We start from the raw sequence: 25,518 nt of genomic DNA, 5'->3' as shown, positions 1-25,518 counted from the left end.
AGTTTTCCTAAAAAATCTGAATAATAGGAACAACTTGAAATGTCTTAAGAAAAATAAGTGCAATTTAAAAAATAGCCTGCCTCTGTTTATCATTTATACATGTACATTATAACTTACAGATCATGGTGGATCTACAAATACACATAACATTTAATAACAGAATGTTGGCAAAATTGCATTTACTTCTCTTAAGGCATTTCATGGTATTCATATTTTTTCAGGTTATTCAAATTTTTTGTAAAAGTATAGTTTGTTAATGTAAACATTTTCATGCAATTTAACTTTTTTACACCAAAACAAAGACAACATTTGCTGTTGTCATTATTTATAGGATATTATGATAATATTTTACTGCTGTGATCCACTTGAGAATTAATTGGTCCATATGCATCTGCATGCGGAACCTGAATTAAAATGATTTTGACACCAGTGGTTTTTAATTTCTTCAGTGTAATTTTTGCATTTCATAAATTCATCCCATGGGCCAGATTGGACCCTTTGCCGGGCTGTATTTGGCCCCTGGGCCGCATGTTTGACACCTGGGACTTAGAACTACACTGTTATCTGTAAAGTTCAGACTCATTCCTCTTTTTACAGAAATCACCTTTAACTATGATTACATGCTGAGTCCCAGTTACAAGTTATCAGGCATAAATCACATTGTCACAAGCATTTCATGAGAAGAGGTGAATATATCTTAGTAACAGTACATTTTTGTAGCAACTTCTAAATGAATTTTTCCTCTACATTTAACCTTTCAATGATTTATCAACATTTCTTACAATATTATCCTCTCTATTATCCAAAAAAGCACATGTATTCCTGAAACTAACTGACATTTTCTCGATATCTCACCTTTCCTAAGTCATTTACCACTAGCATTTCATTTCATTATCAAATATTTTTCTATATTTAATTCTCTGACCACGTAGATGTTCACAAAAGCTCAGAGTAAATGTTGAGTTATTATATCAAAACAAAGAAAACTGGGGGAAAAAGCCACTATATCATATATATACAGTGTGTGTGTGTGTGTGTGTGTGTGTGTGTGTGTGTGTGTGTGTGTGTGTGTGTGTGCGTGTGTGTACATGTCAAATCACATGAGTTCTACTATTGAATCATAGTTGCATTGATGGCGTTTCCACATTCAGTACAATTCTCTGAATGTCCAACTGAGTCATTTCTAACTGCATTTTATCAGACTTATCTCAGTGTATTGATAAGATTGATAGGAAAGTTATTAACACTTTACGTCAGTAGACACCGTTGGTCACCAGTGGCTGTTTAGGTCATTTACAGTTTAACATACCCCACATATTGTAAAAGGATGTTCAGTGTTACTGTTTTCTTCAAGTCTTACATTTTCATTCATTTCCATTTCACACACTATTTTTATCCTTCACACAGGAATGTACCTGGATTCAGGGCCAGGTCACTACAACACTGGTAGTTCTGCTGTAGTATATACTCACAGCTCAGTACAGGACTAAAAAGACATTTATTTGGATTGAATTAGGATTGATTTTTGTGGTAACTGATGGTGTTAGTCTTCCATTTCTTCCTAATTTACCATTTATGGGTATAAGTAATGAGTAAAAACTGCACTAATACACTATTGTCTTGATAAATGTGAGAATATATAGATTAAAACGTGTAAGTTTCACATTGATAGACAAAAATGATTCTCTGAGTTGTTTATGATGAAGCTGCCAAAGCTCTCACCTGTGATTTGCTGATATTTGTTATTCAGTTAAGGATCACCCATTCATTTTATTGTGGTAAAAACCTGTGGAGATGGAGATTTCCACTGGCCCACGTTCTCCTGCTGACTAGAGAGTCAGTGAATGACTCACAGACTCAATCAGCTGTTTCACTGACACACAGATGCAGATCTGTGCTGCTGCCTTTTATTGCCTCTTTCATTCATCACACAGATCTTTGTGGTTTAGGTCATTTGAATACTATGTGTAGATGTGAGTGGGCTGTACTTGTCTGTGTGTATTCATGAAGGAGGAAGGGGGAGGATTGGTGTGTCTTGAATGGGTGCATTCTCACAGCTCAGCTCTATACAGTGTAGGGAGATCATATCACAATACACTTCTTTGTGGGTCAGTGGGTTAAAGCAAAATGAATACTGGAGTAGCTGGTAAAAACACAGTAGTAACTTTGTGTTCATGTCAGCGTTTCTGCCTGTACATTAGACACATTATCTGCATGTTGTTAAGCGATCTGTCCCAGATGAAGGACAGGGCTTCTAAGAGTAAGTCAGTTCCAACTCTAAAATAGTTAGTAGGATAAAAAACTATAGTGTTTCAGTATATGACACAGATACTCACAGATAAGTGAAGTGTATCTTTGGGTTCAATCTGCAGCAATGGGCCCTATGCACAGCCCCACTACTTCCTGAACTTCAGCGCACTCCTTTATTTCCTGTCTTTCATGGACACACTGATTAATCCAGGTGTGCCTAATTAATCAGCAGTCACAACAAGAAGCAGCAGACACACCTGGATTAATCAGTGTGTCCAATAATGAAGGACAGGAAATAAAGGGAGTTCAGGAGGTAGTGGGGCTGAGCACAGAGCCCATCATGGCAAAGTCAGTTCTCTTCAGACTGCTTTAGTCTTTTCCTGTTGCATTATCTTATGTCAGTGCTTCTCAAACGGTGGGGCGGGCCCCCCAGGGGGGTCATGGGATCACTCCTGGGTGTTTTTTCTTTCTTCAGGTTGGAACATGTAGCAGGTGGAACTAATGTTTTAGCGTTGGATCACCCTGGACTCATTCTAGGGATGTACAACAATAAAATCTACTGCCATGGTGATCTGTCACTAGACTAGACAAAGAGTTTAGGTTTGGAGAATGGACAAGGATTGGACTGGAAAAGAATAATGTGCAATGTTTCTGTTTTTGCACAGTTTGTACTTTTAAGTTCTGAGATGTGCAATGTAAACAGGCTTATTGCAGCCACTGATATTGTTATAATGTTCATCTGTGCTACCATATTTGTTTGTTGTTCTAATAAAAGTAACTTTGTTGTATTTGTAAGATAGCTGCGCACTTCCTATTTTCATTTGGAAAACACAGTCTCAGTGAGCAGTTGTGTTGTTTATTTGTAGTGTTCAAACAAAAACCCAAGTTATTTTTAATTTGCACAACAACTTATTCAAGGAAAAGCAAAAAGTATTGTTACAATATTGATGTTTCTTTCAATAAAAGGTATGATTGCACCACTGTGCACAATGTTGAGGGGGGCCGGGAGGTTTTTAGTCCTCCAAAGGGGGGCCCGACAGAAAAAGATTAAGAACCGCTGCCTTATGTGATGGTGAGTTTCTCCCAATATACAAGCAAATAAATAGAAATTTGATGTTCTTGTACTTATCTTAAGAATTATAATTTTTGTAGCTTCATATACTTGAACTACACTACTTCTCAAAGCCAAATACCACACATTACACATATTTGTATATATGTGGATGCTTGTATTTAACTTAAGGATGAAATGTTCTTATGGGTTGACAACTTTCTTATCTTCAAAAGTTAAATGAAATCTTTTAAAACCCTTTGGATTTACTATGAAGTGCAAAAACAGACTGGCTCTTCTGAGCTAAAAAGTTGACTTTTCAGAGACATGTGGCTCTAACAGGACAGTGCTGCTACAAACATATGTAAATCATATAGAATATGATGCATTGTTATAGATTAAACTACCAATAGCACATAAACTAATTCAAAGGAGTTCAGCCTTAAACATATACAGCAGGAAAATGTGACATTCATAGTAAAGCAGCAATAAAATGAATTTTAAAAATGGCATATTTAATAGTAAAACACACAATGGGACAATTTCACTGCACAATGAACACTTTCACATTTCATTCTTTGTTATAATACTTAAATATGTCTACCCAAGTAACGTTTTATATTCAGAATGTTTACTTCCACTGTGGTGTTATTACTGGTATCTGAAATCTGGGTTAGTCATTATGCTAGTTTTTATAGAAACCTTGCTTTCGTAGCTGGAGCGCTTAAATAGAAATGAGGACACTGTTGTGTAAACACCTTATCCTGGTTCTTGATCATTTTCGTCTTTGTGTGAATGTGTTTCTCTTGAAGTTTGTGGAAAAATATAACAAACATAATGATAGACTCTAATTACAAGTCAAAATCAGTTGTTTACTGTTGCTCCCTGTGGGTAAATTGTCTGTCCTAACACAGCTAACGGGATAAGACTCATTCTGGGCTGATAATGCTAATGTCATCTCATCAGTTTAACACAAAGGATCATCCATAGACCAGTGGCACCAGTGAACTGATTTAATTACAAAGAGGAACCCACAGTGACAAAACAAGAACAGCTACATACAGGGAGTAACTCTGTAACCATGACGACGGCAAGATGTCAGCCAGAGCCACTGACACTTGGAGTTTTGACCAGAGAGCAGTGCAGGAGCTGTCATGTTCTTTTCCCTCCTGTAGACATTCGTAACAAGGCAAACTTACATTTTTGGAGCGAACATGGCTACCAGTGAAAACAGCGAAGCCAAAACTCTACTCGACAGCACATGCCAGAGGGAGAAATATACAAACAAAAACAAACCGTACACAAATATATAAAAATATGCCATTAGATTCATATCAACAATTGAGGACCGTGGGTGCACTATTTACAGAGAAAAGGCAATATATACCAGTATTTACAACAATAAAGACTTGGTTCACATACATGAGGAGGTTACTTACAAGTTGCGGAAAGTTACAGTGATAATATGATGAGTTCATGTGATGGTGAAAATAAAGTAGAAAACATCTGTTTCTTGACTGTGAAAAAATTGGCACATAACAGGCTTACTTCTCTCAATCCTGGTCACAGAATAGTTTCACGTTTTTAACTAAGACACAGTGTGTGTGCATGTGTGTGTAATATGAAAAATCTGTATATGGGGTTAATGTCGTTTGGTTGAAAATCTATAGATCAGCTAAAGAAAATATAATCTAACATACATGAATACTGGGGAAATGAAAAAAATATACTGTTAAGGCAAATTCTTGTAGATTTGAATAGGATCTTTATTTAGATTTACTGACCCAAGCCTGATGGCAGATTGTTATGTCTATATGGAAATCATTAGCAGAACATTATAGGGTTGTGCAACAGTTTTTTGTTTTTTTTTAATCTAAGTTAAAGTCAAACAGTTTAGTGCTTAAAAACACTGCTGTCTGAGGACCCAACAAGGTGCAGATACCGAAGTCACAGCCTGACAAACACTGCTCCAGAGGTGTTGATACCAGCAAAGATGGCAGATTTAAACACCATTTTGAGGGAGCTATCTGCCAGCTTTTGGCACTACAAATATCACTGCTGATGTGAAAACTGAATGTTAAACTTTTGATCTGCTAATGTACTGTCCTCTATTCACATGCTCCTGTAGGATGACGACAACAGGCTGAAAAACACCGAAAAAAGCAGATTGTTTTTTTATAATGGTCAGCCAACTAACAGAGCAGAAACAGTCCTTTAGACGCTCAAAGGCAAAGATCTGACCAATTAGTTCGTTGCGAGCAGATATCACAACACCCAGCTGATCCTCTTAGCCAGTTCACAGTGGGAGATTTAACCTAACGGAGCATTTGTAAGTGGGAAGGTGAGGAGCGCAGATGGTTGGAAAGGTGCAATGAGGATCAAAGACAATCACTGCTTAACCCCAAAGCCTCAGGCTAACTTATGTATGCAAGGACAAGTCAGAGTCCTCCTTCACTTCCACACAGCTGACTTTTCACTTAGTGTGCATGTAATGGCTTAACTTTGCCTTCTGAAGGCACGTGCAGGTGCTCAGCATTTGTCCTCCTGACTGACTGATCTACCTTTTACACTCGCTGTAATCTCACAAACAAACCCGACCTTACTGTTCAAGGATGTTACAATAATATCGCACAGTATTTCATAAAACCACACTGTCATGATGCTGAAAACAAATAAATAGAAAACTTTAGATTTGGCATCTGAAAAGGAGATATGAGCAGAGTGGGAGGACTGCATCGGGGTCATTTCATCATAAAGAGTGACCTGTATTCACCTACTACAAGACATTACTCTTGGCTTAATTTAATCACATAAGGAATGACTTCAAACAGCCAATGATGAGGAGATATATTTCACTGTGAATAAATATTTTCTTCCTAACCCTTCTCCATCTATACCCATGAAGTCAAACAACTCACTTTGCAAGTAAAGAAGTGTACCCTGTATCATGTATCGTACCAAACCTGATCTATCCGTTTCTCCACACTGCCTGTCTCCTTGCTCTTCAACTCAAAAGTAATAGTTAAAGCTACATCGTCTATAAATTAAGTGCCGTAAAAGAAAAAAAAAAAGAGCTAAAATCAAAACCATAAATACTGTACACAACTATCTTTATATGCTACCACAGCCTAGCTTCATCTTGTAAAAGTCTGCAATAGAAAACATCAACATCAGTCCTGGTTTCCGTCCAGACCGTACACTTAAACTGAAATTTCATGGCAAAATAAATCCCTCAACATCAATACTTTTACATGTACAAGGCTTTGGCATAGTCATCATGGTCATGTTAAGGAGGAATGTCTCCAATGCACTTGTTGTCTATTAAACTCCAGCAGTGACACAATGAACCATCTACACATTTATGTTACAGAAACGCTTTCTGAATCAGTGAGGGAAATGTGTATGAATATATGACTGTACTGTATGCATGGGATCGCAGTCTTAGTCTTATTCAACACCTTTGCCATGTATTGCACTTAAGCGATGCCCTTCCTAAGTCTCCCTCTACATGAGCATGACAAAGGATGATTATAGCAGTCTTACATGTGTAAGCAGTGATCAAGAGTACTTATTATTACACCTGTAAGGAGATCAGAGACGTCTTATCTCATATCTGTCATTAAAGGTTGTCTGGGCCTGTGGCTGGCCAGTTCGGTTCAGGAGACCAAGCATTACTTCTTTGACAGTCTTGCAGACGTAAACTGAACCTCTAGCTGCAGAAACAAATGTGGAACACGTACTTTTGATTTGATCAAACCAAGTCATTTCCATTAACACACAGTATATATTTGTCTTGTTTTCATCAGGAGGGTTCATTTTTTTTGTCCATAGTTCTTTTTAAGATAAAGTGATGAAGGGTTGTTGTCCATGCTTCTGGAATGACTTACTGCCAAGTCTTCTTCTCTGTCTTTTTTTAATCTCCATACGTCCATCTACGATTATATTGTTTTTCCCTTCTCCGTCTTCTTCTGTCTCTCTCAGTTTGCACATGAGTTTATTGACACATTTCTAGACCGGACAATACTCGCAGGGTATGCAGAATACATCCAATGCTAAAAAAACAAGATGCACATGCACTAACAGCACCCAGTGAAGTACAGCTCACACCATTAGAAACATTAACACAAGAAAACTGGGTTGTAAGTATTCATTAGTAGGTCCAACAGGGAGCTGACAGCCGTATGCACATAGAGACCAGTGGACTGAGCAGAAGACCCAAACAACACCAAAACGTGAGGAGTCAGATGGGGGGAAAAAAGGACAGGAGCTTGTGCGCCGTTCTCAGCTGGTTGAGAGGCTGGATTGGGTATTTCCAGACCGGGTGGATGATTGTCTCAGACCTTCCAGAGCAAAAGGTGGTTGGTGCTGTCATCCCGTCCCACTGTTTCGCTGCTGTTGGTCAGTCTGAAGTCCTCGTAACCATCGCCACCGGAGATGACTAGGTGATTATTTTTCGGAGGAAGATGGGCAGATGCTCGGCGCCGTGCGGAGTCACGCCTCTGGAGGTTTCCATCAATTGTGCTGCTGCTGTGGGACTGGTTGCCTAGGATGCAGCAGAGGTAGAAAAGGAGTTAAGTTAGGGATGATTACATTTTAATTGCTTCTGCTGCCAGGGAGCAAATATGAAAAAAACAACCTGTGGAGTCAGCTGATGAAGGGGGGAAATTCATGTCAAATCCTTCTGGTAGTTCTATGGATGTGAGGAAGCGAACGTGGCCTGTGTGTCCGTGAGCCGAGCCCATGGGCGCCAGGGGAGACTTCAGTGTGCCGGCCCCGGTTCCTGAGCTCACTGCTGGGATTGTGAGAGTGAGGACCACCCCTACAGAGGAACAACAGCGTCTTTAAAATACATCAAATAATTTGGAAAATAGCAGCAACCTAAGACTGCTCAGTTCTACTTGCGAGCTACATTACATTAAAATGGTGCAATTTGTCCATACAAGAGGAAAACACAAATCTATCAATGACCCACAATCACAGAAAATGTTATCACAAATCTAGATTTTTATGTGTTTTCTCGTGAAGTTAAAACTGCATTTTGGGTCACCATGTATTGCACTTAAACACTTGATATTTCTTCTAGCTAATTTGTCTAATGCTGCATCATTAGACAAATTAGCTAGAAAAAATATTTTATCATCACATCACCCTGTAGTTTAAGTTATGCTTATTGGAGAGTCTAGGAGTCCCCTTGGGGTCAAGGGATGGGGGGCATAAACAGTCTTACACAAAACATGCATAAACAGTTGTGGTCAAAAGTTTTGGGCATGACAGAAGTATTCTTTTCATAAAATTTCCTGTCTAAGTTTTTCCAAAAAACATTCCACACGTTTCTGAAGTACATAGAATAACAATTAGAAGAATTATATAGGTGTCAGATACTTTTATTGATAAATAAATTGAATTTAAGCAAACAGTCCATTTGTGTTCCCAAAACTTGTGGTCGTGAGTATGTGTTTGACCTTCTGGTGCAACATATTTATCTTTAACTAAACTAAACTAGTTACGCAATTATGTCAGTATTTATCTCATTATTTGCCTGTTGTTTTTTTTTTTTGTTTATTAAGGCAAAACCGATTTAATGCTAGTATCAAAAGGTTTTCTGTGCATCCTCCAGCATAAATCAGTATAACCAAGGGCTTCTCATTAGGACCACAGATTTGAAGAAAAAAGTTCAAAAGCTAGAGTGCACTGTTAATTTCCAGTGCGTCTTAATGATGAAAATAGAACATTTCACCACTTCTGTGTCTTCTTCAGATTTAATGTTGTAAAATATCCAGGAACAGTTTATAGTCTATGCTGTAGATATTCTTTCAACATTAATAAAGATATTTACATTAGCTTTGAAAAAAATAAATACAATCTTGCATAGTAAAAAAAAAAGCTATTTATTATTTAGTTGCTGTTTTGTGTGAATGTGTGTGACCTTCGACCTCTTTAAATAAACACACTGTATTTTTACCTGCGCTGGTGCCGATCCACAGCAGATCCTTACAGGCCAACAGCGCTGTGATTCTCAGACAGGCTGCTTTGTGCTGCCTAATGATCGCATCTGCACCTGAATGTAAACAGGGAAAACAATGGGATGAAGGTCTGACATCTGCCAACAGGATGATGGAGAAAACAAAGAAGACTGTAGGAGGACAATGGGAAGTATTGAATTTAGGCAGCACTGATGAGATGTCTGTGAACAGGCACGAGTTACTGAAAATGATTTTTCTTAAAAAGAAAGACATTTCAATGGAAATGCCATTGGCTGCTTGACATTAAAATGAAATTCAATAATAATAATCAGCTCACACAGCTTTAATCACATAGCTTAAATCCATTTAGGGGAATAAACTTACATTCACTTTACACATGTGTCCCTCATGTGTTTTAATATGTATGTATGTATGTACAGTCGTGGAAAAAATTACTAGACCATCAAAAGTCGTCAAAAACAATAGTTATGCAATCAAGTACTAACTCCTGTGTGTATCATGTGACTAAAACAGACAGAAAAGAAAACATGGAATGCCTAAAAGCACTGTTTTTGTCAGTACAATGCCATAGATATTAATGTAAGAACTGAAGTGATTTTGGTTATTATCAAGAAAACATGGAAAATGGCTTTTATTTTCATTATATTTGTCCAAACAAATGTACCTTTAGTTGTACCAGGCATTAAAATGAACAAGAAATTGAAGAAAACAAGAGTGGTCTACTAATTTTTTCCGCGACAGCATGTATATATGCATATTTACCTGCAAGCATCTTGTGCACAGCGGGGGCGACGTCCACCTCTGTCAGGACCTCCCAGGTCTGAGCGTGGTACAGTCTGACCTGTGCACTGCCCTGCAACGCTAACCACACTCCTTGGCCATATGCTACCATGCAGGTCACACACCGACTGCTGTCTGTGCCCACCTGGAACCAGTGCTGAAACAGAATACAGAAGTGTTACGCACCGCTGCTCCTGTCGTTTGACCTGTCTACCTGTTATCTATTCCAGCTGTGTGATCCACATTCCTCGTGCATCCTTCCACTTACCTCTTGTGCCAGTGTAGTTGTGTTGATAATAAGGACTCTGTTCTGTGAGCCACACCACAGCTTTCCTCCCACTGGAACCATTTTGGTGACTGGGCTACTGGGCGTGCCCAGAACTAATGTCTGAGAAGACTGAGGGTCCCAAAAACTACCTATAGATGAAGAATATACAGGAAAAACAATAACCATACAATATAAACATGTATGCTGCAATATAACCACTAAAATAGACCAACAACGCCTGTCACTGTGTTGTTAGTCCATGACATTTTACCTGCTTCTCTTTGATAGACAATCACTTCTCCATTGGCTAAAGACACAAACACTTTGTTGTCCAAATATCTAAAGCAGGAAAACAGCAAAGAATATGAAAATGATAAATGACAATCTGAAAATACACAATTGAAAAGAAATCACACCTTAGAGTGAAAAAGATCAAGCAGATTGATAATGTCATAGAACTATTTATTCCCATCTTTTCTATTACTCAGTTTTTTAAAAAAAAAAGTGAATTACAACACGTTTTTTTTTCTGTTAAATAAAGACAAAGTTGTGGCCATGATAGACTTACAGTACGCAGAGGATGGAAGCCGAATGTTGCATCTTCATGCTGTTCTTACGGTTACGGATGTTGTCTGAGGATTGGTACACATGGATGCTAACAGAAAGAGAAACAATAAGAAATGATATGATGTAAACCACAGGTGTTAAACATGAGGCCCGGGGGCCAAATCCGGCCCGCCAAAGAGTCCAATCTGGCCCATAGGATGAATTTTTGAAATGCAAAAATTACACTGAAGATATTAACAATCAATAGTTTACAAATCATTTTAATTCAGGTTCCATACATACCCATATAAACTGATTAGATGTCATTTGGGTCAGACCAGAAAAACACTATCATAATAACCTATGAATAATGACAACTGCAGATTTTATCTTTTTATAGTGTAAAAAAGTGAAATTACATGAAAATGTTTACATTAACAAACTATCCTTTTACAAAAAATTTGAATAACCTGAACAAATATGAACAACTTGAAATGTCTTGAGAAAAGTAAATGCCATTTTATCAATATTATACCTGTTACTAAATGTTTTACGTATTTGTAATTGTAATGTAAGTAGTAATGCACATGTGTAAATGATAAACTGATAAACTGAGGCAGAATATTGTTAAAACTGCACTTGTTTTTCTTAAGACATTTCAAGTTGTTCACGCTATTCAAATTTTTAGGAAATGTTGTAGATGTAAACATTATCATAATGTAATTTTACTTTTTTCACTGGTATTATTTTACTGGTCCGGCCCACCTGAGATCATATTGGGGTGAATGTGGCCCCTGAACTGAAATGAGTTTGACACCCCTGATCTAAACTGATACACCAGCAGATTGGTTGGAGTCTGTAGGTTTGTTGCTTTAAGATGTAATGTATGTTACTGTGTTTTCCACTCACCATCCGTCCTCTGTACCGAGCCACACCGAACTCTGGTAGGCCTCTGGGTCGATGCTCAGCAGATCCTCCAGACTGGCCCTGGTGAACGAGCCTCTGGACGAACGGCGCATGGCCCGGCCGTCCATAGGGCTCTCTGCATGGGGGCGGCTTCCTCCACCGACCCCCAACATCCCTGGAGTCCCGTAGGAGCTGGCAGCTGGGAACTCCTGCTCCTCCTCGCTGCTGGTGGTCTCAGTGGCCAAGTCCTTAGAGCTGGGACCCTCATCATCTTAGAAAAGAGAAAGAAGAGAATGCATGTGTGTTAGAGAGGTGGTGTGGGTGTGTGGTGTGGAGGAGGGTGTGGGACTGGGGTGTATATGGGGGTGTGCACTCACTGCCATAGCTGGATGATATGGTGGAATGACTGGCTTGACTCTGCAGAGTGGACGAAGGGCTTGGTGAATCTTCATCATCAGTGTCATCGCTGTCAAATGGAACAAGCTCCGCCCCCGGTCCTGGAAAGAATAGATCAGTCCATATGTGAATGGAGTGTTTTTACATGTACAACTAAACAATTCAAGGTTAAAGGTTTCAAGGTTCAAGGTTTGCTTTTATTGTCATTTGACAGTACAAGTACTACAAACGAAATTTCATTCAAGAAGATTAGGGATTAGGGATTCAACTAAAAACTCATCAAAAAAGCTTAAATTTTAATGAGTTTTGCTGAAAGAATGGGATAGACCAGGGGTAGGCAACCTGTGGCTCTGGGGCCACATATGGCTCTTGGGCCCTTTTCCAGTGGCTCAATGTGGCTTTGTTAAAAACCGTTTGGAAATGAATAACACATTTTTTTTTTTTTTTTTTTTTTTTTTTACACATTTTGCTATTATTGCCACAACCATAAAGTGATTCTGATGTAATGCAGTTGTAAAAAAGTAGACTATACTCCAAATTAATTAAAAAAAATTGTAGTAGCAGTAGTAAAAGTAGACTACTTTTTAATCTTATGACACTGAAGGTATTTGTCTGTGTTCTTCATTGTAAAGAAAGCCTTCACATACCAGGTGATTTTTGCTGCAACAAACAAAAATAATGACAAATATCACTGTTTTCTTCTGTTCTGTAAATGCACTGAAACTGTGATGTATTCCCCACATATTCTGTACAAACTAATCTTGAAGAGCTTTTTAAACCGTCATCACTTTGAGGAAAGATATAAGTGTATCTTTTGGCTCCAGACAGTTTACTTTTTCTATTTCTGTCCTAAAATGGCTCTTTAGATCGTAAAGGTTGCCGACCCATGGTATAGACTGACCCGTGGGCTGTTCCGTTAGCTCGAGAGATGAATGAGAGATAGAAATATGGAGCTGCTGCTGGGGTTGGTTCGGAGCTCCAGGAGGAGGGACGGGTTCTGATCCACGCTCCCTAAGAGACACAGACGCCAACAGAGTCAATATATAATCACATACACCAGTGAGTTTTAAACCGTCTTCATAGGAAGTGGTATTTAATGGAAAATCACACACTACTGCATTCTGCTGCTACAGATAAAGTAAAGAATGTGTTTTTCACATGGCTTTTTCAGATAATACGTTTAGAATGCATAGGGATGCATCGTCTCACTGCAAAAATCAGAATCTTACCAAGTGTATTTTTCTTATTTCTAGTGAAAATATCTCATCACACTTAAAATAAGACATAATCACCTGAATAGTAACTTTTCAATGAGATAAGAACTTATTTTTCGATAATAGAGCTTGAAAATCTTATTTCAAGAAAATTACCAAGATAATTTTCACTTGTTTAGATGATTATGTCTTATTTTAAGTGTGATGAGATATTTTGACTAGAAATGAGAAAAATACATTTGGTAAGATTTTGATTTTGCAGTGCTTTAACTCATGGAACGTACAGTACTATGCAAAAGTCTTATGCCACCTGTAGGTTTGTTGTTTTTGCAGGGTTCATATGAGCACATGTATGTATTTCTCATTTTCTTTTCTTCAGATACAACAAGAAAATACAGGAAATATATGCCCAGCCTTAAAAGACACACACACAACTAAATTAAATGCATTCTAAAGGTTAAAGTCACTTTTTAGTTTGACCTCTGACTCCATGACAAGAAGCAACACAAACACGTAGAAACATCTGACATGAACAAAAGGGTTAAAGACATTAAGAGCAAAGGGAGGTCACACTAAGTATGACCTCTTTGGTTTATAGCAGTTATTTTTTCACTGAAAGTTTTGTTTTTACTGCTGTACATACTTCACATATATCCAAACTGTATTTTAATACAGAGGCTGAGAAATGCATGTGTGTGATCATTGTAAATTTGCTAAATCTTATAAAAGATTTTTACACGGCTCTGTATATAAAAGGAGGCATAAGTGCTGATATTTTGAGATTCAGGTCATTGAGCATTTTATATGTGTGTCTGTGTGTACACTGACCTCGCCTTCAGTCCTGGTACAGCAGCGATACAAATGATCCTCGCTGAGCAGACAGCGATACAGGCTTCCACCGTGGGCTCATCTTTGATATTTAACAGACACACCTGAACAAGAAGACATGGAATTATTCACAGGAGTTTTCTCCTTAAGTGAAACACACTTTTTTCCATAGTGGACTGAATTCCAGAAAATCTGTATTTCTTTGGTACATACTTCTCTGCTGTTATTCATTTATTGTACATACTGTTTTTACATTTCTTTTTATACAGATGGTGTACATATTCTCATAGTGTGCTTTATATTTTATCTCAGTATTTAAAGGAGTGATATTTTGCTTTTTTTAAAATGGAATTATGTATTTTAAAACATTTCCCTGTGGTCTACATAAACTCTAAATACTATGCTTGGGTCTGAATTCTTCATTAATTAAACTTCACAGGTCCATCTTCAACCTTTAAATGCAAATGAGCCACTTCATGCCCCACCCCCTCCAGGTTGTTGACAGTGCTGTTCTGTCCCGTTCAATCAACAACATTTTAGGTAATTGGGTTGAAGTTTGGACATATTTTCAGTATGGACTACAACCGCTGCTGTTGACAAACAATTATGGCATATTTGGAGAAATGTTCGCCAGAAGTCTTGACCTTATATGTGCAAATGTCATGACGTAACTAGCTATAGACGTAACAAATTAAGAAGGAATTCAAACGGGTTGTAGAAATCGACTCGATTTTTGCCTGGATGAATATAAAGATAGCTTTGCAGCACCTGGAGGGTTCAAATTCAAACTTTTTGAACTATTAGGGTCCAAATACACAAAATAAATGTACCAAAGACTAATAAAAGTGGGTTTAGCAAAATATGACCGCTTTGAATTTGCACTGTCTTTGCCAAGAATCACCTGTCTAATGCTGCGTTTCCACTACGTGGAACTGGCACGACTTGGCTCGGCTCGGCTCCACTTGGGTACCAGGTTCTATTCCTGGAGACCGTTTCCATTACAGGATACTACCGACTTTACAGTACCTGGACATCATAGCGATGCAGCGTGTTACTTCCATGTCGTCTGCTATTGCTGATAAAGTCGCTTGTTGCATTTTGTCTTGTCAAGCTCATGCTGAATTTTTACGTCTGAACCTCCTCGACCGACCATGGTGTAGTTTTACGGGCTGTCATCATGTGGATTAACCTACTGCTATATTTACTGTAAACTTCTGAATCTGTTTTTTGTAAAATGGCGGGTCACAGAGACGACTCTCTGACCAATCAGTGGTCTGCAGTGTTTACACGTCATGTTTTAGTGTCTGTTCCCCAGTCCTGGAACCTCGGCGGAGATGATACCAAAAAACTAGTACCGGGCACCAGATTCCAGGTCCTTTTTCATAATGGAAATGCAAAAAGGCTGAGTCGAGTCGAGTCAAGCCGATACCACATAGTGGAAACGCAGCATAAGTGTCGTTGTGTGTACACATAATGACAATAAACATTCTTGAACACACATTTTGTTTTATAAATGTTGAATTAAATAAAACAGCTTACCTGTCCCACATATCCATCACTGTTACACACCCACACTTCACAGCCACTGTCAGGACAGCTGTGGCTGGGGGAGGCACATGAAAACTGGAAACAAATAGCAGGTTGTGAGTCAAGATACATTTACTGTACATGTCTGATTACAATATATTAAGTGTAAGTCTCACCTGCATTCCACTGCGTGTCTTCATAATAGGAATGGCTTTCAGAAACTCAGGGTCCCACTGGTCCTTATTCATGGCTAAACACATATGACATAATTATCTGTCAACTTGAGGCATTAAACAGTATATTTACTACAATATGGCACTGATGTTGATGTGAATACAAAGCCTCCGTTAAACATTATTTCATTCTTTTCACCTAATTTCTTCTTTGCCTCCTCGAAGGCCTGCTCGAAGTTGGAGCGAGCATCAGGGGAGGTGAACTCGAAGACGAAGCTGCTCTCCGCAGAAGCTGTGGTGAACTCCAGTTTAGTGGGCAGAAAGGTCATGCTGAAAGCCAGAGACTGTTTTTCTGAAAGTTCCCTGTGCACTGAGGCCATCAGATCCTTAATCACTTCATCTAGGGACTGAGAAGGAAAACAAGAAAAAGAGCAGATGAAAAAGTAAGACTACCCATCAGCTTCTGTTTTACCTGCAATGCAACAGAGCATAAAAGACCACCTGTCGAGTAACGGATTTGCTTCTGGGTTGCACTTATATATATGTGTGTGTGTGTGTGTGTGTGTGTGTGAATGAATGCCCAGCCCTTACATGGGCTTAAAAGACACCAGAAATATAAACCAATATAAACCAAAAACCAAATACCAGGCAGGTACAATAGATATAAATAAGACAACGTACTGACCTATTTAAACAAACACATCTGCCGCTTTTTCCAGGCTTTACAAACAAATAAGGCTAATTTATATACATTTGAACAAAACAACCATTTCATCTTGTCATCATCAGTGCTCCAGAACATATCAGGGTTTCGAATAAACATCTCATTAAATAAAAAGGCTCTCAGTTCATCATATAAAGGACAATATAAAAGAAAATGTGATTCATTTTCCACTTCCCCCGAATCACACAGTCCACAAAGTCTGGGTTTCTTCTGGGAGTTATTATCTATTCTTCATGTTTTTCCCACAAACAAGTTAAATATTCGTTTCAGATGAATGTACGAGTCAACCAGATGAGAGAAGAAATGACATAAAAAGCTACTTAAAAATAAGAAAAAACCAATGGATACAAACCAAAGACACTGAATTAATGGCACATCAACTGTGTGTGAAAACACAAAGATTCCATTATCAATCCCCATATGACATTATAGATATGTGTGATTCATTCAAATAAAAGTTAACACAAAATTCATTAATGTCTCTTTGCAGGGAAGACATGAAGAACGGAGAGCAATGGAAGTAGGACAACATAAAAGAAGACCATATATTTTTATATAGTGTGTGTTTACACTGTTTCATGATACCTGGTGAGGGAAGCTGAGTGTCTCGGACAGTTTGCTGATCTGACCCAGTGTGCTGAGATCCTCATCTAATCGGCTAATCATCTTCTGGATGCTTTCCTTGTTTGTAGCCTGAGCAGAGCCTGAAACACACATTTTTAATCGATTTTTCAAAAGTTGTCAAAGTTTTACACAGCGTTAACATCATGACCTTGAGGAAGAACCTTACTTTTTACAACCTCCACCTCCTCTAGGGGAAGCTTCCACAGGAATTTGTACTTGCTGGACGTATCGATCACACTCGCAGCAGAATATCTAAGAGAAGCAGAAAAATAAACACAAAGATGAACTGTCTGTACATCCCTAGTTCAACACCAGGGGGCAGTGTGGTTTGGGAAGTGGCTTATCATTCCATGTCCCGGCTATCAGTGTTTATCTTTGTGTGTGTGTGTGTGTGTGTGTGTGTGTGTGTAATACATACAGACTCATGGAGCTGCGTCTTAATGAGCCAGACTTCCTCTTGAGAGTGGTGCAGATGATCAGATCACTGAAGAGGAACAGAGAGCGGTCTTTCTTCCCACCAACTGTTTTCTACAGGAAAGAAATCCGAACCATTGGACATCGTTTTAAAATAAAAAAAATAAATACACCACTGGTAAAAAAAAAACCCCAAACAAACAAAAGAAAAAACTAACTTTGCAATCTACAGTGATAAAATTGTAACTATTATCATCCATATTACTTAAATTTACAGTGCATTCCAAAATATGATGCAGTATCTAAATATAATAATGAGTTTACTATGTCCAAAGCTATTTCTTACCGCCTCCATGACAATTTCCTGTCTCAAGAACTTCCTCTGGGGATTCAGAATCTAATGTGAACCAAACAGAGCAAAGTAATTACACAAAACATACAGTACGAATGTGAACCACTTTACCTTCTTACAAAATTAATGTTATTTTATTGGGCGACACCAGTATGGAAAGACCAAAAATATGAGGAATCCATGATGATAAACCAGTACTTATGCTTAATTTGGACCTGCTTTCAGACCTTCTTGAGTCCTTGCTGGTTAAAATCTATTACATCCGGAAATTGCAGGATGCAGTTCTGAGCGGCAGGAAATATTAATAAGTTGATTCTATTATGCAGCGTCCTAATTAGGAGGAAAATCTTGCAATGGGTTGTGTTGGCTATTCCCTATCAATAATAAACCTACAGATGGAATATCATTACAATCTGCAGGCTGAATGGACGTATTTGGGGGGTTGGCAAAGTCATCTCTCTCCTCACATTTTCCCCACTTTAAATCTGAGTATCTCACATGTTCAACTCCTTCTATATGTGCCTCGATCTCCTGGATGACCCTGGCCTCCCTTTCCGCCTCCTCAGCAGAGCGACGGCCCTTATTGATCTTCTCAGCCAAACGCTTGATGTCCCTTTGTGCATCCAGTAGGAACGAGTGGTCTGGGTGGTCCTCTGGAGTGTGCTTTAGTAGGTCCTAAACAAAACAACGCACAGAAAGAATCCAGTGTTAGGTAATTATGCAACATTATCATTAGGGGTGTGTTTTTGCAGGAACAGGCACAAGGAGACCCCCAGCCCAAAAAAACCCCAAAACTCTCACATACATAGTTTTTTTGGAATACCTTTAACTTCAGTTAAACAGCACATTGATCAGGACATTGTTTATGTTATGCCATTTCCATCCAGAATTGCATTAATTATTTCCTCTGATCTTCTATTGACCACTGTGCAAAGCCTTCTCCAAGTCTTGTTAAATGACGTCACATACCCCCTGAATCACTCTTTCAAAATTTCAGTCTGATGAAACCTAGTATTGTCATCTTGGAATACACTTGTGTCATCAGTGAAGAAAAAATCCACTGATGTTCAGACCTGGACCTGTTTACGAAATGAGAAGTTACTCACTGCATCAGTCAGGGTTAAAGAACTCGCTGCAGTTGAAACGTATCACTGCAGTAATTATCCAATGGAAGAATACGAATTATTTGCTTAGTTAAATCCTGATGATGAGGTTTTTTTTTTTCGTCAGGCTGTATACATACATACTAGGGCAAGGCAATAAAACGATAACGATATATATTGTGATATAAATTTTCCTCAATAGAGATATGAGAAATGCTGGATACAATTTCAATAGAATTCCTTCATCCATGTTTTGACAGACATAAGAACAGCCAATCATAATTAAGTAGCACCGCACTGCACCAATCATGCTGGAGCAAAATCAAGTTAGGTTGACACACACAACACAGGCGTAAAAGCCAGCTGTAGATGAATAAAACGAGGGGAATAATACAAAACAGTGGAGGTTTGGATAATTGTAAGAGCGGAGGGAGGGACTTCTCCATAAGTACCGCAGCGTCTCTCTCTCTCTCTCTCTCTCCCCCTCCCTCCCTCCCTCCCTCCCCTGATGTCTTCACAACTAACATGAGTAGGGATGTAACAATTACCGGTATAACGATAAACTGCAGTAGAACTGCAGACGGTTAGTATTACCCTTTAAATTCTAATTATCATGATAAACGTGTTTGATTACCGCACTTTTAGGGGAAAAAACGCCCATGTAAAGGTATGTTTTTATGTCAAATGTTTGAATATAGTTTTAATTTATTACAATTTTAATTTTCTATACCTAATATTTGACACCCATATTCACTTTTAAAGTCTCTGAAAAGGTTCGTTAAACATCTTTGTGTTATTTATGCAATAAAGTATATACATTTTTCAAGTCGGATTTTATATATTTTTTTGTGTTTTTTGTCCTTTTATGTTGATATAGTATTTTAAAGTGAAAAAAATAATAGACAGATGATATAAATGAAGTTGTGCTGAAAAAAAAAAGATCCCAAACATGGGTATAATAAACATTTGTTTATATAGTATATAAAGGCAAAATCAAAAGTACTGAAAAATGGACAAAATAGGCTCAGACCACTAAGGGTTAATATTTGAATGTTTCTGCCAAGAGAAAGTACATTGTGACAATTATTTTATTTGTTTTTTTAATACAACTTGTTTAAATTATTTCAGTGTGTGTATCAGTACTTTTTGAACATTTTGAGCACAATTTCAATAATACCCCAATAATAATGATAACCGTGATAATTTTGGTCACAATAACTGTGATATGAAATTTTCATATCGTTACATCCCTACTTATGAGTAAAGGAAAATTTAAGATGGACAAAAATAGTGACTTGATTTATATCGTGATACATATCGATATCGTCTGATATGAAAAAATTATATATCCATATCACAGAGCCCTAATACATACCCCATTCTCTTGCCAGCTTTCAATGTAGAGCTGCAACCGATGACTCGACTAGGTGCTTGAAGTCAATGCAAAAAGTCTCGATTCGATTAATCGACTCGAATTGATTGAAGGGAGATATTCTATTGCAGTTTTCCTGAAGTGAAGCTTCTTTGTGCGTCACAATAAAAGCGTCCATGTGAAACACAACAGTGGAACCAATGTTTAACAGCAGAGAAATTAATGAAAGAAAGCTTTGATTCAGGAGAAATGCGGTTGAATGATTTTTTTTGGATCACTTTGAGTCGATTAATCAGTTGCAGCTCTATTTCAATCCAGGATGTAATCGGTTTTAAGTGGACACAGATACATATAATCATGACAAACTCAAGTGCATCATAAGTAGGAGGCAGATTCCCACAGTGCCAGAAAAAAAGAAGCACTTAATACTGATGTTGGCTTAGTTTAATTAACTTAGCCCACTGACTGTAGGGTCTGGCTTACAACAATGTCAGAAAATGGCACCTTAAGTTAGTCAATGACATACTGTGTATTTTTTTTTTTTTTGTAATTTAAATGAATATTTTAGTGGTGCATGTATTTTGGTATACAGTCATGGAAAAAATTATTAGACCACTCTTGTTTTCTTCAATTTCTTGTTCATTTTAATGCCTGGTACAACTAAATGTACATTAGTTTGGACAAATATAATGATAACAACAAAAATAGCTCATACGAGTTTAATTTCAGAGCTGATATCTAGCCATTTTTTGTGGTTTTCTTGATAATAACCAAAATCACTTAAGTTCTTAAATCAATATCTATGGCATTGTACTGACAAAAACAGTGCTTTTAGGCATTCCATGTTTTCTTTTCTGTCTGTTTTAGTCACATGTTACACACAGTAGTTATTACTCGATTGCATAACCATTGTTTTTGATGACTTTTGATGGTCTAATTATTTTTTCCACAACTATATATAGAAGTTTCCATAACAAATTAAATCCAGTGACAGTAAACACACAAAAATCACTTACTTCAACACATAAATTACAACAAGTTCCTGGGAAAAATACTGAATAGTGTTCCCATTCTGCTGCAGAACAAAACGATGACAGGTGGAAGGACAGAAATGCTGACTGTTCTATCCATCTGTATTATTCAGGAGACAAATAGGACTCACCTTAACCAGCAGCTCATATCGAGGAATCCTCTGGACCGGCTTAATCATCAGATCACCCAGAGCCTGTTTCTCCTTGTTCTCACGCATGTTTTGCTGTTGTAATCAGAGGAGAACACTGACTTTAATAGAAAATAGAGACCACATAAATATAAAACAGTGAAATAACAAAGAGTCCAAGCAGTAACAGAACCATGGAGTGGAAAACCAAACCGGCGCTGCAGCAGACCTCTCCACCACAGGATGGCGTAGTGTTTCCACAGTGAATTCTCAGTCTGGCTTGAAGCTCCTTGTGGTTGTAAACTGAGAATGGACTGAAGGCATGACAGGATTCTGTGGTGCCTGATTACATTTTTGCTTCTGCACTTGTCTGTGTGACTCGTGCTGTCTTTGCCATACATTTATTTTTGGTGGCTCACTGCAGCATTAAAGCCTACAACAGCGGTCAAAACCAAAACCGACTGGACATATTGATAAAATGTCCACAAGTTTGTTTGTTTTGTTTTTTTTTTAACCTAATTTCTCAGATTCAAGGAGATGATTTAATGGAGTTAATCAGCTTTTCCAAACACAAGACTTGTGAAGGAAGCTGAGTTTTTTCATTATTATCTGTTTTGTTTCCACCAGAAAAGAGAAAAAAAAACATTGGCAGGTTTTGTCTTCCTTCAAACAAAGACATGAAAGTAGGAGCTGAGACAAAACGGGACATCCTGTGACTCAGTCCCACACTCACCTCCAGAAACTTGTGAAACGCTGGCTTGGCCTCCTTGGCAATCCTCACAGCATCTTTGGCATTGAGAAAGTTGTCAATGTAGGCTGAATACATATTAGCTAGAGCCTCTTTAGAGAACTGCACAAAAAGAAAGGACACAGAGGCATTCAAGTTTATACAAGCATTATTTTTACCATACAGAAATAACAATCAATTCACAGTAAATACTTTGTGTCTTGTTTGTTTTTTTCTCCTTTTGCTCTGTCTGACACATGCAGACATACATGGATGAATCACACTGACCTGCTTTTTTCTAAACAGACAGACAGACAGTGTTTGGGGGGGGGGGGGGTTGGCCTTCGGGAAATGATTCAACCCTTTTTTTCCTTCTTTTCTTAGTATTTTTCTGTCAGTGTCCACTCTCCATCTGAGTCCAATACAATACAAAAAAAAAAAAAAAACTGAAATATTTAATAAATGTGAATGACCATAGAAACAAAATTACCCCAAAAGATAATGTTTATTGGAAAAAAAAAACAAAAAAAAACCAAAAAACTGTACATTAAATTTATAATAATGGTTTTGTAGCCCCATTAACAACCAAACACCTATATACAGTATCTCTCAATACATTTTTTTTTTTTTTTTTCAGATTTTTATTTAGAAATATTGAGAAAAGTTCAACATACACTTAAATTACATTGTGGTCACGTAACAAGTATGTGACCAATGACCAATCTTTCCATTCTCACCATTTCAGTTTTTCTTTTTTTTTTTTTTTTGTTAATAAACAAAACAATTGAACAGTGAACAATGGATGCATTGTCACATAAAGAAAACACATACGAAAGACCAAGAGACTTTGACCTCCTCTCTCTAAAGAAAAAAAGAAAAATTAATAAATAAATAAAATATGAAAAGTAGAATTAATTAATTATACAAAAAGCAAGACAATTCCAGATATATTGTCATTATATTGTCATTTCTTGTACATTTAGGGTTCCAACAGATTGCGTTTGGTAAGTGTAAACAAAAAATATCCACTTTGACCATAGATTTGAAAATTTGTTCATTTGTAATCGAAGGGAGAAGGTTAGTCTTTCCATCTGGTAAATTTCATTCACAGTATCTACCCATTTTTCCAGATTAGGTGGTTCAGGTTGGAGCCAGTGCCTGGTCACAGCCTTTTTGCCAGCAGTTATTAAAATTCTATACAAGTAGGCATTGTTCACTAAAATTTCAGTTTTTCCCATAATTAAGGTGGCAAATTCAAAAGGTAAGGTAACATTAAGTATATATTCTATATTTTTGTGTATATCCTTCCAAAATTGTTTATCTCTCAATACATTTGTCCATATAGTTTGGTTTTTTGTTCATTTGTCTAGGCTGAAAAACATATAAAAGCAAAAATTAGGCTAAAAGAGTCGATTATTAATAAGATTGTCATATATTTTGCATCCATCATCTTATCGACCGCTTAATGTTTGCAAAAGTAAGCTGTGAAATCTGTCGTACAAATGTAAACCATCAAAAACTTTTCTTATTACTATATTATTGCTTGTTTTTTTTATTAATTTATTGTTATTATCGATCTTTTAACTTGGTTTTCATTATAGTGTGCGCTGCTGACTTCTTGGCCAGGTCACCCTTGTAAAAGTTAAATAAAGGTTTAAAAAATTTAAAATTAAAAAAAAGGACAGTGAGATGTAAAAAATATGAAATGGAATGACATGTAAATACTAAAGGGTCCGATCAAGCGAAAGTGAACATCAACATGAAAAAGTACATTTGCACACATCATTTATCAAGTGGGCTCATGTTTTAGCTAAAGATCTCTATTTTATGGAACTGTTATCCTTTTTAAATACCACAAGCCGTGGCTTCATTTTGATGCTAAAAATTGTATCTAAAAAATTTGAAAATATATTCAATCTGTTGATTTTATAGATGATTGTTACGTTTCAAGTATTAGATTTTCATTATTTTGTGAATATTATTGATAATTATAAGTTTGGACATTTGTGAGTTGCTTTAAAGGCCCTGTCCATGTGTTACCACAAAAATACCAATTTTTAATTTTCCAAGTTACTTATAATTCAGATATTTGAGTGAAACTTTCAGAAAGTAATGATCTTTTAATACAAGTTGGATGATACATATAACAGTAAAGAGTCGTCCATGTGTTACTATGGCAGCCTGTCAATGTGTTACCCCATTCTCATGTCAATAAAACAGAGACTTTTCAATATTTATTATAGAAAATTTATTTTCAGCACAGTTGAACATAATGTTAATATGTTTTATTGTTCATTGTGTATCATATATGTGTTTTATGTTGTTTGGACTTTGAATGGCTGCTACCTTGGCCAGGTCTCCCTTGCAAAAGAGATTCCTAATCTCAGTGGTACTTCCTGGTTAAATAAAGGTAAAATAAAATAAAAATAAAATATCTAAAAGGTTTTGTTCTGCTTGATATCAATTTCTGTTGAGAACTGCATGTTTTGAATGTTTGTGTAAAGCTTAAAAAATGTATCCATTTCAAGTCCACGTGTTACTGAGCAGTAATTTGACATTTTTCACCAAAAAATTTGATCTCCCCAAATTTTGTTATACAAAATGTTTAAGTGCTTATAAATACCTACTCAAATATATATAATACATGCATATAAGTTACTCTGCTTACATGACAGAGACTGTTGAACATGAAATGTGTCCACATGTTACCGCTTGATCGGAACCTAAAGGATCCCAGTATTAGCTCTGAATCATACTTATTGATTTACCTGCTGCCACTATTTCTAACCATGCACGAGCAGTTAGGAGGTAAACAAAATACCTGCCCCGTGTGAGGCTCGAACTCACGACCTTCAGATTATGAGACTGACGCGCTGCCTACTGCGCCAACGAGGCCTGAAGCACAGTACAGCTACGGCGGCTTTAAGAGCCTCTGCAGACAGGTGGGGGAGGGGCACTATGTGTGGATTACTGCAACAGGAAACCACCACTACCTCACATTTGTGTTTGAGACTGTTAACGTTTACATTCTGCATCTGCTTTCCAGTCTCCAACCCGGTCAAAGCCACACATTTATGACCATCAGTACAACGAAGCTGCAGTCTGCTCACACTGATAAGG

At 37.4% G+C, this 25,518-nt stretch overlaps 1 protein-coding gene and 1 non-coding gene across 2 annotated transcripts in view; both read right to left on the bottom strand.

Annotated features, from left to right (window-relative positions):
* Positions 1–4,300: 4,300 nt before the first annotated feature.
* arhgef17 (Rho guanine nucleotide exchange factor (GEF) 17) overlaps positions 4,301–25,518 on the bottom strand; it is a 95,193-nt gene continuing 73,975 nt past the window's right edge. Inside the window, exons 4-24 of the mRNA XM_030153107.1 lie at positions 22,405–22,521; positions 21,675–21,767; positions 18,536–18,712; positions 18,032–18,082; positions 17,690–17,799; positions 17,438–17,523; positions 17,233–17,351; positions 16,123–16,330; positions 15,927–16,000; positions 15,763–15,846; positions 14,224–14,327; positions 13,083–13,192; positions 12,163–12,282; positions 11,789–12,056; positions 10,902–10,988; positions 10,605–10,672; positions 10,334–10,482; positions 10,048–10,222; positions 9,264–9,359; positions 7,938–8,120; positions 4,301–7,844 (exon numbers count right to left, since the gene is read on the bottom strand). Coding sequence (XP_030008967.1) covers positions 7,636–7,844; positions 7,938–8,120; positions 9,264–9,359; positions 10,048–10,222; positions 10,334–10,482; positions 10,605–10,672; positions 10,902–10,988; positions 11,789–12,056; positions 12,163–12,282; positions 13,083–13,192; positions 14,224–14,327; positions 15,763–15,846; positions 15,927–16,000; positions 16,123–16,330; positions 17,233–17,351; positions 17,438–17,523; positions 17,690–17,799; positions 18,032–18,082; positions 18,536–18,712; positions 21,675–21,767; positions 22,405–22,521 — 2,688 coding nt within the window. The 3' untranslated portion in view covers positions 4,301–7,635. The remainder of the gene's footprint in view (positions 7,845–7,937; positions 8,121–9,263; positions 9,360–10,047; positions 10,223–10,333; positions 10,483–10,604; positions 10,673–10,901; positions 10,989–11,788; positions 12,057–12,162; positions 12,283–13,082; positions 13,193–14,223; positions 14,328–15,762; positions 15,847–15,926; positions 16,001–16,122; positions 16,331–17,232; positions 17,352–17,437; positions 17,524–17,689; positions 17,800–18,031; positions 18,083–18,535; positions 18,713–21,674; positions 21,768–22,404; positions 22,522–25,518) is intronic.
* On the bottom strand, positions 25,221–25,293 carry trnam-cau (transfer RNA methionine (anticodon CAU)). Its single transcript has one exon. It is a non-coding gene; the product is annotated as a tRNA-Met (tRNA).

The sequence above is a fragment of the Sphaeramia orbicularis genome, chromosome 13 (assembly GCF_902148855.1).
Source record: "Sphaeramia orbicularis chromosome 13, fSphaOr1.1, whole genome shotgun sequence".
Taxonomy (NCBI): domain Eukaryota; kingdom Metazoa; phylum Chordata; class Actinopteri; order Kurtiformes; family Apogonidae; genus Sphaeramia; species Sphaeramia orbicularis.
This window is presented reverse-complemented; position numbering and strand designations above follow the sequence as displayed.